Raw genomic sequence first — 14,966 nt, forward strand, 5'->3', positions numbered from 1 at the left:
GACAGTGCCCTAGTAAAAAATAATCTTGCCCATAAAGGGTAGATCTTATAACCCCTTACAGAGTGCACAGTGCCTCATGGTTATTCTAGTACACAAGTTACAACTTTGTAGTTTATTACATGTTTATACAAACACATTTACTGAATTAGGGTTTAAAAATTGGTTTGAGATGCGGCTCTTTCAGGCTGAATGTATTGGTTCCAAGCATAAAATGATACTATATCTGTGAAACATCCTGTTAGACCTAGTATTGTGTATAGCCTTTGAAAGATATTCTTAACAAATTTACAACACATTACCAAATAATTAAAATCATTAATAACATGTTAGTGGTAATAATGATTTAGACTTTTAACAGATACCTCAACGTTTTATAACAGATTTCATTAGTTAGGCTTTTAGTTGATCTTGCTCTCTATAGTATACAACAGGAACTGTACTAGTTAATCTTCATAAGTTACTTCATGCAAAAGAATCCTAACCTGCATATGTAGCTAGCATTTTTAATTTATTGCTGTCTCTGTTTTAAGGGTGGTAGTTATGGTAAACTGGCTGGAAGTGTGAGTGATAAAAGAAAAATGTGTAAGTGCATCTGCTAAGACTTTAAAAATGTAAAAGATTTTTGTTTCCAATACTAATCTGTTGCATTTTAATGCCTGTCTTTACAGTAACAGTGTTTACTAAGCACTGTGTAAAGTCAAATTTATTTTTGCTTTGCAGTCAATGAATTTGTTTGTTAATGAAATTATGAATTAGAGAGAAGATAATATACATTTTTTACATTTTAATTGTAGGTAATTCTATGTTTATATTTGGTCAAATTAAAACAAACACAGACATTGATTGTATTAAACCCAATGATTTCCACTGACCTTAGGTAGTGGGTTATATTCATTTATGTAAATTTCATAATGTGAAAGTTAGAATGTGGTTGACAAATCCTTTGAGGCAATGGCTGCATGAAATCTTCAATATATTGAGCTCACCAAACTGTCATCATGAGATGCTTTGCCAAACCTTTGTTTTAGCCTCTTAGAGAACAATCAGATGAGAGCACGTGATTGTTCATTGGTATCTGAGCCCTAAATACTGTCTTCCTAGTATATAATATATTCACTGGGGCTCAGGTCTAGCAGATATGTCACAGTATAACCATCTGATTCTCCTCTGTCATGTGAAAACTATTGTTACATGAGCAGCATAAGAATGTGCATTGTCCTGCTGAAATGTTGCTTCAGAATGAGCCCAGAATGGGACATCAAGTAACTTCTCAAGACCCGATGAATGCTATATAACCAGGTTGCTGTCAAGAGTGCAGTTCTGTAGAGACTAGACAGTCTTGTTCACACCACACGGTCTTCCTTCATAGAGTGGTCAGTTATACTCAAGGATTATTATAACATTTGTGCACACTAACTGACATTCATCAGGCCAGAAATCAATTATTTTTTAAACCTTGATTTATCCACAAGAAGGTGTAAGTCCACAATTTTTTCACCAATGTACTAATGTTATTAAGGTGATCACTTGATAAGTGGGACACATAAAGTTCCTTTGTGTTGTTCCCTGTTGCTTTTTCACCAGGCTTTACATTATCCAGGTTACATCACCTCATCTGTATCCAATCATCTCTAATAAGGTAACTTTTAAGTCAAATTCATGGGACTGCATCAGGGGTGGTCATGAGTGATCAATTAATCAAATTGATGACAATTGTATAATCAGTATCTTATATGCAGTATATATTAGTATCTTTTAATCAGTAGGAACAAGGTGAGGTTAATTCCATGCTAAGAAGTGGAAAAAATGTAGTTGCTATAGACTAAAAAAAACCCACAAAGTTTTGGCTTCTTCAGGTATATCTTAAAACATTTTTCTGTATTAGATGAACTTTTCCTTATTCCTCTGCAGCATACACAAGCCACTCACTGAATCATTTAATCAATGTATCAAGCCTGTGATTTTCACATAAAAACTCCCGTTTGATCAGCTCGGTTGTTAATAAATGTTAACATGACTTTGTTGTCTTAAAATGTTAACATACTGCACCTAGTTCAAGATTGCATTGCCGTTTTCTTGAAATCCTTTTGAATTATCTGTTAAGTTTCTTTTGGTGTTGTATAAAGAAAACCCAAACTATCTAGTGGGTGGGGATTAATTCTTGTGTACGATCCATAGTAAATCTGTTTCATTTTTTTGTAAATTCATTGTATAATAAGAATGCTTCAGCTTATTTATATTTGTTTCTGTCTAGAACAGATTCTAATATCAAACGATAGTGTATGACCTGAATTAAAATGAGTAGAAAGTTCTAATGATAATGGTTTTATTAGATGTCCATTCTTTTGTACTGTCATTTCTTTGGATGTGCTGTTTTAACATCTGTTATTGAACGTGTTATGTTTCCATTTGGGCTTTTCAATGAATTTTACATGAACCTCTTTGTTGATCGGCAGCTGAAATGGCTTTCTGGTATTGTTAGAGCCATTACCATTGTGCCATTTAACTTCTGTAGGAGGGGGATATCTTTTAACAGTTTAGTATCAGATGCTGAAGTTAATGTGTTATCTAACGGTGACTATGGTGCAGTCCTATGGAGGAATAATGTGCATTTTGATTTGAAAAACATTTGGTTATCCTTAGATCAATTTTTATAAAATTTCGGTTTTAGATGCATCAAACTTCAATACAACCCGATTTGGTTATGGTAACAATATAGCCAAGTATTCAATTTTAATAAATTCTGAGGACTTGAAGTCTTCTAGCCACTGGAATAGGTGTTGCAGTTCTGTAGTTGTGGGATGCTTTGTAGAACATCTGAATTGTTTTGCCTCAGGCACAGGGGCATGAGGCATGGAAAACTGTATCAACAAAATACAGTACAGGCAAGCATGTGTACCATTTTCTATTGACAAATGCCGAGCTGTATTATAGGCTACTAAGGTCAAAAGGTTTTTTTAATTGGATATCATCCACATTTCATGATTTGCTGTTTTCAAAACATCATTTAATTACAGCATCTCTGTCATTTTTCCCCAGTGGTTACTTCTACAGCTTTCTATATCTATTTGCCACCATATATTAGTACGTAGTGTGAATAATGGTTTTTGTTTTCAAAACCATTGCTGTTTTTCTGTCATTAGTAAAAAGTGGATATTTGTTCTATGAATAGGTTTTGTGGTAGAAGGGTATTATCTGGAGGGGGGGGGGATTTCCTGCTCTGTTGAGAGTCTGTAGTGCATAGTGCAAGTGGCATGGTGTAATTCAGTTCATTAATGTACTAGCAATGATGCATTGTCATCCATTAGTTAAAAATAATGTGTGGATCTATCGAAGTATCAGCTTTGTTGTAAAATCAAAATTTAGAAAAGTGATTAACAGTCTTTTGCCCACAGAATACTTAGTGTTGTTTTTAAACACATACTGTCACTTTCAGGGGCTTGTTTTGGGATACGAGGCTACTTCACAAAATGTAGCCAGTAACTATAAGGGTTACTGCTGTCACAGTTGCTATGCGATCTTGAGATCCTAGATGTTTAGGAATGTAAAAGAGTAACAGAGCTTAGAGCACATCATTTCAAACACCTTTTAAAACCGGGTTTTAATTAACTTAAATGCTTAAGTATTGCAACCAGTGGTTGAAATGGCACCTAAAGCACTGATTTTCTGTATTTTACATTTTTGTTCTCTGTGAATCTTTTATGTGTCCAGACTTAATTTCTCACAAATCATTTCTATAAATCCTTTCATATTTGTGTCTTAAGCTTAATGCTTCAGCATTCATTGTTAAATCCAATACAGAATGTATTCTGAAATTACCAACTTGAATCGACAGTCATTAATAGCAGAAACGGTAGTAACATTTTAAAATGCATTTAATTTAAAACTTTCTCACTGAAAAGCACAGCCACACTTAATTTTATGATTGCTTTAAAATGTAATGTGTGAGATCCTAATGGGACACTAAGACTCTGCAGTGATGACCGTCTTGATTAAAACTAAAATATCTTTAGTTGTTCTGTCCAGAACTTGAATATAATTGAATCAATCTGACCATTACTCTGTGCATGGAAGTAATAAGATAGCAATTAATTCTGTATAACTGGCAGTAGTTCTACACATTGGATTTGAAATATAATGGAAGCTGCTGTTTTATAGTCTATTCCTCAAGTATATATCCTGCTTAAGTATTAAAGTGTGGGACAAAACCATTTTAATTTCCTTTGTTCATCCACTTTAATTATTTCCACTCCTGTTACCTAATATTCAATAGCTCTGTTGTCACAGAAGTTAATCTTTGTGTGTTTGAGTGAGACTGAATTCCCATTAAGGCAGAAGCACAAGAATACTTACAAAACAAACTGATTTGTTTGAAACTAGCATGATGTATAGCATTTAAGGTACATCAAAATTGTGAATTGTTCCAGCAATTTGAAATTGTGTAGCTTAATGTACCCATTTTCATTTAAGATGTTTTTTGGATGAGATATGAAGTGGTGTAGTTCCGTTTGTGAATCCCAAACTTTTTTTAGCATGCACCCTGTTTATCTATAGGATACTGCTGTGAAATTCAGTTAAGCATGCTTTTTTGTATTTTGACCAGAGTTAAGCAGTTGCAGTCAAAATCTGTGTTCAGTTATGCTGTTATAATAATGGATAATAGTATAATATTGATGGTATCAATAACTCTCCATCTAAGATTATTGTTCTCAAAAGTAGAATATCTTGCAGAAAAAAAATGCCAATGCTTTATTACAATAAAGGCTTTTAAGACGTATACAGTTAATTTGCACAAACTAAAATGATTTGTCATACATTATGTAAAATGTAGGTGAAATTGTTTTCATCTGCATCGGTTAATGAGCTATTTGTTAAAGACTACAGATATTTTATAATATTGTGTAGATGATTTCAGCATGATAGTGTAACATCTTATTGTGAGTTACATTACTCATTTTCCCAAATGAATGAATTGAGTGTCTTTCAATGGTATCTCATTTTGTGAAATTTCCAAATGATGCATTCAGTTTTTTTAAGTTTTATATTTAAGACCTGAATTTAATTGAAAATTTAAATTTTAGTTTTCCTCTTCAAAAGGTTAGAATACTTATGCAATGATTAATTTTTTTTTTTTGAATGTGTTATAATTTAAGTATTTAGCAAATTATTTTCAAAGTATCATGATTGCATGCGTGGAAGTAATAAAATGTATAAAATGTTCTATGGTCGGAATACTTTTGCAAGGCACGGTATAAAAAAACAGTACACTTTGTCTACTAGTGTCTGTTAAAAACATTTAATTTGCTTTTAGTTGTATTGAACAATGTACAGAGTGTACTGTGGATGGATAGTTCTTTAGTCATATTTCCATTTTTGCTGCATACTACAGTTGCATGTTAATTGATAAATGGATATGGTTTTTTTATATTTAATGAATTGCATAGTTGGGGATGAGACATTACCCCTGGTGTTTGGAATTTCATTTAGGTCACCCAAACTTTATTTTCTGCAACTGTGTAGATTGCTTGTGGAGTTCCATATAGTTAAAATTTTAAATTATACCGTATGCTTATAGTGGTTATGAAGTATATGCTTATGAAGTATAGCTGAACCTCAGCTATTGCATGAAACTACTGTTAAAAAATGGGGGAGATGTCTTAAATTAGAATGCTAAACCTTTTTTAGAATCAATTTTCTGCCAGTACAAACATAAGACCTTCATTGTATATCATTCATAATTATTTCAGCAATATAGTTGAACAGGCTTAATTTAGCAGATTAATCCCATGATAGGCAAGTTTTATTTAAATTTACACCCATTGTCTACATTTAGGTTTTCTGTAGCCTTTTCACTGCGTAAAACTTCTTTAAAAAATACTATCCTTAAATAAACCTTATATTCAAGGCTGTTCAGCTGATTAGGTTCCCAACTTTTATGTATTTTATTACTAATCTTTTAAATGATTTGCAGTTCATTATACCTAATCGTTTGAAGTAAATTAATATTATACAATTAAATATAACCTTCTCAGATTTTTTTCCTTCATTTGAAACTTGTTTTAACTGTTTAAGGTAACTTTCATAAGTGGAACTTAAAAATTGCATGTTGTAAAGGAGAGGATCATTTATCGTGTTTTTACATCCGAAGCAGTGGTACTCTACTCTGTGAGTACGTTACACAACTCCATGCGTCATACCCAATACATTTACGGGGGTCACATTCACAGAACATTGTTACAAGCACTGCCAGAGTGGGGGATGGGGAGGAGTAGTGGGGGACTGACTTGCACAGGGGCTGCTAAAAATAAACAGCCACAGCAGCCTAGTACTGAGGGATCCCTGGAATTGCTGTCCTTGACTTGCACTGGGTAAGTCTTGGCATGCAAATGGACTCTGTTTGCCAGTCATGTACCCTGTGTTTCCTTTATTTAAACAAAAGGAGGAGAGGAATTACCTTTATTTTTGTATTTACATTTTTCCACCCTGGTTTATTTTTCAACCTACTTACTACTTTGAAGCTGAAAATTAGAACATAAGCTTATAGAGAAGCTTTCTTAGTTCCATATGATCTAATTTACTTAAACATTTTGAGATTTGAGCCAGTCTTTTAGAATGTTACTCACTATGTGCTGGTGATTTTTCAGTCATAATATGATTTTTTTTGCATTTAGCTGTGCTTTTGTACATTAAAAACACAGCTAAATGTGTACTCCAAGACTGAAATGATCAACAGCAATGTGGGGAAAAAAGTCCAATATGTACATTGGTCAAAAGAGAATTATTCAAAATAGTTTAGTAGCAAGCTTTTAGGATTTCGATTCCCAGTGTTCTGTTTGAAAAGGAAGTAAATTTGTGTGGGCCACAGTAAATGTGTAAAGGAAGAAGGGGATTGTGATAGCTGATTTTTTATGTTTGCAAAATTATAATTTCATGCTGTTCTTTTTTGGCCTGTGCTTTTTGAAACAAGCAGGTTAAAGCTGTAGTTAATTTGGCCTTCTGTCTGTTGATATTTTATTTTAAAATAACCTAAGCGGCTAAATTAGTTTAGGTGTTCCCTCAGCAGGGTCAGGAAAGGGTTAAAACAACATTTTCTTTCCCCTTGCACTACCCTCCCATGCCAGCTGTGTGATCCGAGATCTGATCACAATGATTTTCCACTGTTGAGACAAGTGACCTGTTCCGCAACCTGAAACTGTCACTGCATAGCAAATGTTTGCACTTCCTTCATCTTCCATTTGGGCACTTGCATCAGAAATGCAATATATGTGATGAAAAGAACAGTTTGATAATTGTTTTTAATTAAGTCAAATACAGAAGAATTAGGTCAGAATTAGAACTTATACAGAGATGGATTTTTTCTTTTTTACAAACTGCTCTGGGAATCCTTAGTTGCTGCTGTTAGTCAAATGACAAATTGTTGTGCTTTTAGAACACTTTGTTACATAACTCGCATGCATTTGGGTTTCTGAAAAATATTTTAGTTATTGCTTGATTTAGGACAGATTTTATGGTTTTTGTTCCAAATTCTGTCAGTATATTTAGTTCTGAAATGATTCCTTCTTTTAATACAGTCCAATGAAAGTCTATGAGAAGTACTTATGAAAAATATTTTATGAGCTATAGAATATATAATTACCAGTAACAATGTTTTTTTTTCCTTTATGTGCTTTAAAGGACTAAATTGAAGGTAATTTGAGCTGAGCATGCTGGGAAACAGTGGAAGAACAATTCTTGACCTTCATCTGAAAAATCAGAAGAAAGGCCTAAAATTGTGAATTTACCTATGAGACTAAGTTTCATTTCCTTCTCACAAGATCTCAGAAATCAATAGAATTACACCTTGTTTTGTAAAATAGTAATTTTAAAATTGTCATTTGTAATTTTGTAAACTGTGTTAAGTGATTGCATAGGTATTTATAAGTAATCATCTGAGCAACTAAAGATCTGTCTTGTCAGCAAGAAACTGTACATAGTACACAATTCATTGTAACTACAGAGTGTGTTGTAAAATTAACAGTCAAGGTTCATTGTAATGGAAGTGCACCTGAATTACAATTTTCGGAAGAAACAAATCTGACTGATCTGTATGGAGGTTTTGGTTTTGTCTTGGGATTTGTCTTGATGTAGAGATTAAAAGTTGATTTTTCTTACCTGTACAATTAAGCAAGCCTTTTTTCCAGCTATAATGCAATCACATTTTACAAAGTGTGCTAAGAAATACACAAAATAAGTTTAGCTTATGATAAAACTTCCATGCACTGAATATAAAGAGTGGAAATTTATGCAGCAGTGCAACTAAAAGTTAGCTTGCTGTGAGTAAGGCTACTGTCTTAGACTACGAAATGTATTATGCTAGCAAAGCTTTGATCCTGAAGAGATATCACATAACCTTCTGTCTTTCTGTGCTGCTTGAAAAAACGAGGTCATGAAAAGAATTAGGATTCCTTACCATTACTGAAGAATTTAATAGCTATTTCTAGAGAATGCAATATCAGTGTTCCACCCTCCCATCACCTTAACATGGTACATTCCTTGGTAGTGATTCCAACAAATTAATCAAACAGATTTCTCCTTATACAGAATGGCAGCTGTTTTGCTTTAAGGTGAATATTTATTTTTGAAGTTTAAACAAGGCATTGCTTAGTGGCTGTAGGCTTTTGATTATTTTTTTACAGTAAAATCCTTTCTGTACTCTTTGTGAGTTATGTTTGAGAGCAGGAAGCTCAGCAGAGGCTGTGGATCTTTTCTGAAGCTTCAGATTGCCTAATTAGATTAAGCGAGAGGCTTTCCTGAGATAATCATTTAGTGAGCCTTTTCCTGTAATGAAGCAGGCAGTGGTGAGAGTGTGCGTTGAAGGTCAAAGTGTTTTTAAAGAAGGAATATCAGCATGAGCTTAACTCGGAAAGTGACTATCCATGTTTTTTTTTCACTAATTGTCAGTTAAACTGTTAAGCACTATGAATGTTTTTGTGGAAGAATGTAAGAGGTTCTATATTTCTTGACCCTGGGTATTCTTTTTTGGTTGCTATGGGGGAAGGAAGATGTGTTACGTAAGTAATTTAGTAATTGTCACAAATAGTTTTTTTACATGTATAGTAGTTGTTGAATTTCTTGTCTTGTGTTGTGTATATGCGTTCTTTGCCTCAAATATTAACCTGTTTACACTTTTCTGAAGTATTTTTGAATGGTTTTCATTGCTGTCAGATTTGAAAACATCTGTTCTCTTTTTATTTAGCCACCAAATCATCAAGTCCTGCTTCTATTTTTATTAGAATTAAAAATGTTCCGTTAGTTATAGCTGTGCATTTTCTGATGTGTTCAAAATATTTTATAATGGTATGGAGTACGAATTATTGCATTTGATTTTTTTGGTAGTTATATTGTTATATAATTTAATAAATCTTTGCAATTTCTCTTCAAAAAGCACAAGTCATGTGAATCATGGGTGTGATTTGCAATTAAGCAAAGAATATTTTGAAATATTGGCTTAGTGGTTTGAGGTGATTTTAATTCATATCTTGTATGATATGTATGCAGTGATATGCTGGTTCCCACGGTGATCCTCAGATTAGTCCTGATGGCTTTCCTTCGAAAGTCTAGTATTTCATATTGAACATTTGCCAGTGTCTAGTAGTATGTATATCCAAGCTATTTTCAAAACAGACCAATAGCTTGTTTGAACCCCTACATTGTATTTTCACCTGATTTTTACTTATGATGATGTTTCTTTGGAAAAGACTGGCTATTTAGTTGTAGCAGATATACATTCCATTTTAAAATGTAGTCTTAGCTCATTTTTAAGATGTAATTTTGCATTTCAATTTATCCTATTCACTCTCACAATTGTGGGTTTAATAATGGTATGTATTTTACTGACAAGGTTTATTTTAGTCTTTATTTTAATATTTCCCACTTTGATGTGCACACAGATGCTAATCTTAATACCAGTTAATTAAGTACTTTTTTTCTCTTCTCAGGTTCTTGCAAAGTTCATCCTTACGAACTGAGATACCCATCGCCATGAAAAAATAGCCATGACAGTCTGAAGAAAATGACTTTTAATTTAACATCATGCATCCTGGAGTCTGATTTCATACATCTTTGAAGGATTTGATCAGGTTTATGGAAAGGATCTGGTTTGATCACTAAGGATTTCTTTCTTCACGGAGGAAGCACTTTTCTGTCCTAGTTGCAGCTGCATATAGTACTGGAGCCATGGCGAATAATTCAGTGGCATACAGTGGTGTGAAGAACTCAGTGGCTGAAGCCAACTGTGAAGGAGAGTTTGGATGCACAGTTAAAGATTTACGAGTTCTTATGGAACTGCGTGGAGCCGAAGGATTACATAAGATACAGGATTGTTATGGAGATGTTCCAGGACTTTGTGCAAGATTGAAAACATCACCAATTGAAGGTAACTGTTTTTTTTATAATTAAATTAGAGCCTTGTTGTTGTTTTGTCATATCTATTTGACAATATTTCATATTTAGCAAAACATCAGAAAAGCATTCTAAGTGAAAAGGGTGACCATAACCTTTGAGGTTTTGAAAACATGCTGAAATTGTTTACTGAAACAAAACAATTGCAAATGTGGCTTTCTTAATCTTTATGGATATTATTAAATGCCAATCTCTTTCCTTTGTAATAACTGGAAGATGATTTGAAATTGACATTGGATCTCATCCAATGCTAGTGATTCTAAAGTAAATTGATTTCATATAGCAGCCAGTGGTTTCACACACACTCTTTGGATTTTAGGAAGTTGTTGGGCACTTAACCAAATTGAAGTGTTTTTTTTATTATTTGTAGCTTAAATTAAATGTAGTAATTTAATCTTTTCTTTAGATGTCCTTTCACAAAACCTTTTAAATATGATTGACACTGGATTAAGCAAAGGCAAAAACTTGTTTGTAAATGTACAATCATTTTAGTTTTTCTGCAAGTAAGCTATCTCAATGCTTGTGTTTTGGTAAATTAATCTGAGGTTCAGTTTATAGCTGTCAGCCTCGCTGTTTTCTCGAGTATCAGAAAGATACCGGATAGATTTTTTTAGGAACTATTTTTGACAGTGGAGAAGAGCTGAGCTATTCATATTAATTCAACAGTTCTGTATTAATAGAAGAAAAATTACTGGGCTTTTTTGTGGGGGGAAAAATATTCAGTATAGTTTTGTTTTCTCGCCTAGTAGGTACTATTTAAGTATCAACGCATATTCCGTTTGCAGAGATGCAGTTTGCTGTATGAAATAGACCTTAACTAAATTAGCCAAATTAAATTGCCTTTTTATTGACTGAATCTTTTACTTTAAAATATAGCTCTAAACCACTTGAGTTTTACTAAGCCATTATTTTTTTAACGGCCTTTTTAAAGCATGCCACATTTTACAGCTTCTTCATGGAGATTTCAGTTAATCACTGTTATGCCCTTGACTGAACTCTGCAGGGGAGGGGGAATTTGAGTTTCATCCCAGATTAAAATGGCACAATTTCAGCAGAAGCGTTCTTGTATTGTTTTGTGATCATTTTTAAATTTTAGATGGTGTTTAGCGTAGACTCTCTAATCCAGATTTAAAGTGGAATTTTGCCCGATCATTTAAGCTGTATTCTAGTACTTTATCTTGCGTATATAGTATAAATGCCTTATTTAGTTATGCTATTATGGTTTGAATTGGCAACTTGGTTCATGCTTGGGATTTTTTTAAGTTTGTAAATGTTTCTACAGCAAAATAAAAAAAAACTACTTTTTAGCAGGAACAAGAATTTAATGTTCTAGTGATATGCAGTTTCCTTATTAGTTTTTGAAGGTGCCTTCGATCAAGGTGTTTTTTGATTCAAAAGAGAACAATTACTAGTTCAACAAAAAACTGAACAAAAGCTTCCTTTTATGTTGTGGACATTCATAGTTTACAAATGCTGTGATTTGCAAATTGAGAATAGAGCCGTTACTTGTTAAGCTATTGCTTTGTTCAAACATTTCTCCAAGGTGACTTGTGGGTATTGCGAACAATTGTACAACCTGTACAAAATATTGTACTTGTACATGGTTATTGTGACTTAGGAATACTTGTTATAATGGCTCTGGTTAAACAGCACTTTCCTCTGGAGAACTAGATGGATGTTCCACTCTGTTTGCAAAGGAAATGTTTAGCCTCATGTAATAGCTCTTAATTTTGTTGAAGTTTTTCCTTATGGAAAGCTAATTAATGAGTGCTTAAAGGAATGTAAATCAGCACAGTATTGAACCCAGTCCCCACACAGTTATTTCTGTGACTTTTAATGTTTTACAGTGGTTTGCTATTTAGATCCATACATTGTATAAAGTTAAATGTACTTTTCCAGTTTTCAAAGTTAAAATGTCTAGCGAAGTGTAACATCTTTATTAGGAACATTACTGCAGTATTTCGTATCAAGGTTTTTAAAGGATTTTTGCCATGCAGCCTTAGTAGAGAATATCACCACAGAATATCACAATTTTTCAAAATATTCAGTAAGTATTTTTGTCATTTGTCATTTTAAACATCCAGTGTTTGTGTAATGTCAATATACGATGTCAAATTTACTTAAATTTCCAAATTGTAAGTCCTATATTGATCATTGTTATACTTGTGATACCACTGGTGGTTCTTGGAATAACAGCTCCAGCTCTGAAGTGTTAAAACGCTGTCTGGTAGTTACCTGTTCAAATATGGGTAAACATTTGTTTCATAATCAATACTTTTGAATTAGGTCCCTTGCAAATTCAAGAATTTCAACTAATTTTAGGAAGTTTTACAGATTTGTTGGTTGTGATTAACTGAAGAAAATGCATGCTTTGTGACTATTAAATGAAAGTATTACCTGATAGTCATGAATAATATTTTGTTAGGTTTTTTGGTTCTATAAAATGTTTTTAAAGCTGATCTTGCAAAGGTCAATATTGAGTTGTGAAAGTTTTCAAGTTTTAATTATTCGAAGGTTAAGAGGTACCACTTATTTCACTGCTGATTTGATTGACTCCATTAATACAATGGGAGCATCTTGAATATAACTGTTCTCCTTTTTACCTCATGTTGTGCATGGATCTAAAGAAAACCACTTCAAAACAGGACAAATGCCAACAGTTCAAAACAAACTATAACTCCCATCAAAGGAGGACACTTTTATTTTAAATATACTTTGTATTAGTATATTTGTATTTAAACTTTTGACTACAAAAATTCATTAATTGAAAGCTTAATGGAAGTAGATTATTATAAATCGAGAGAGATCTCTACAGAGTATTCTAAAACAAGTTTATTTGGTAGAAGGATTGATTGCAAAAATTCTCAAAAGCAATTATCCAATAAATCGATATACCTTTTAGACAACACGAGATGTCATGTTTTGTTTGGAAGTTTATATTAAGATCTGTTTTCATCTTTCCTGTGCTAATGTCAAACTTCATTCTGAATATCTAAATACCGTGAAGACACTTCACTACCCCCAAATTACTATCGGCTAGCTTCCTTTAAAAAAACTTATAAAAGATTTTAATTGTCATTGCCAAGTATTAAATTTAATGGATGTATCCTGATGTTACAAAGGAAATTAATCTAGATTATAACTCTTGACGTTTGACTTCCACTTTAAGTTTAATAACACATTGATTGCATGTTTATAGTGATTTTCATTCCAAATTCCAGTTCGCAAACCAGAATGTTTTGATCCCAAAGGATCACAAAGCGCTTCACATAGGTGGAGGCCTACATATTTGATCACTGAAAAGCAGCAACCACATCAGTGATGCACAGCAGTCATTAGATAACAGCAGCTCAACAACAGATCAGGTAAAGGTGTGGAAAATGCTTTCACCAATTTATCTAATGGGGAACATTTGGGCTAGCACAGTCTGGCCTCCATAAAGTGAAATTTCACCAGGGGACCAGTTGATGTCTCATCTGAAGGGCAACATTGGTAGCACTGTCACTATATTGAGACAGTGGTTTAGAAAGTTTTGTTCAGTGGGAAGAATGTCATCTATAGCACCACTTAAAACAGGAAACCTGGTTTTCATCCCAGTTCGCGAACTACTGTACCATGCTTAGTCTCTGAGATCTGATGCAATCAGCTTACAAGGTAGTAATGTAATTTATTTCTTTCATCTCTTTAAAAGTGATTTGGTTCTGCAATGACAGAGTGGAAAGTACTTGAATGATACTCTATTGTTACAAGTGCCTTAATTTCCAGCATAACTTATCAGAGAAATGATGACCATTTTTCTAGAATCTATGCCCCTTTGCAGTGGTTTTAAAATAAAGGAATTTGTGAATCCTTCGTAATGGTGGGGTGCACAAAGTAGCTGATTCATAATAGTGTTGGTATAAATTTCCTCAAAAGGAGCACAAGTAATTCTAGTGAATATAATTAGTGCCTTTTTTGTAAAGGAATGCATAAAATTGGTCTTGAAGATATATCATAGAGTATATTTAACAACCATAGTGGTACTAGAATGCTGAGAGCATAACAGAAAATAAAACCTTAAAGTGTATTTTTCTCTGTGTGTATACGGTCAACTTGCAACTTACTGGGTCTCAATTTCCACGGTCGGCATTGGAAAAAAAAATGCTTTATTCTTTGAAAACTTTGTCAAGCATGCCTACAAGAACTAGTTAGTGGGCTTATACAGTTATCTTATTTACTTTTATGATACTGTTTTTATATTTATTTAATATCTTGAATTACTGTAAGATGTTAGTGGGAGGTTTTCAATAAGGGTTATAGGGTAAAATTTGACCCTAGGCAAATTTTTTTTACAGTACTCAAAATCCCTGACCCTTACATAAATTGAGTCGACTAGAGATGTAATATGTAACAGACGAGGCTCTTTATTTTATTTTGGTGTCGTAATCAGGCTGTTTGTTTCTTAATCAGTCACTCTGTGCTCTGAAATCTGTGCTGTTGCTGCATAGTTACACCATGTAGGTATTGTTGTTAGACTTACAAACTGT

At 33.2% G+C, this 14,966-nt stretch overlaps 1 protein-coding gene across 3 annotated transcripts in view; it reads left to right on the forward strand.

The window, feature by feature from the left end:
• Positions 1-14,966, forward strand: part of atp2b1a (ATPase plasma membrane Ca2+ transporting 1a) — a 76,588-nt gene that overhangs the window by 10,141 nt on the left and 51,481 nt on the right. For all 3 annotated transcript variants that reach the window (XM_088922763.1, XM_088922765.1, XM_088922764.1), the window contains exon 2: positions 9,978-10,414. In XM_088922763.1, coding sequence (XP_088778889.1) covers positions 10,216-10,414 — 199 coding nt within the window. In that variant the 5' untranslated portion in view covers positions 9,978-10,215. The remainder of the gene's footprint in view (positions 1-9,977; positions 10,415-14,966) is intronic.

Source organism: Atractosteus spatula, chromosome 8 (assembly GCF_055471065.1).
Source record: "Atractosteus spatula isolate fAtrSpa1 chromosome 8, fAtrSpa1.hap1, whole genome shotgun sequence".
In the NCBI taxonomy this organism is placed as follows: Eukaryota; Metazoa; Chordata; class Actinopteri; order Semionotiformes; family Lepisosteidae; genus Atractosteus; species Atractosteus spatula.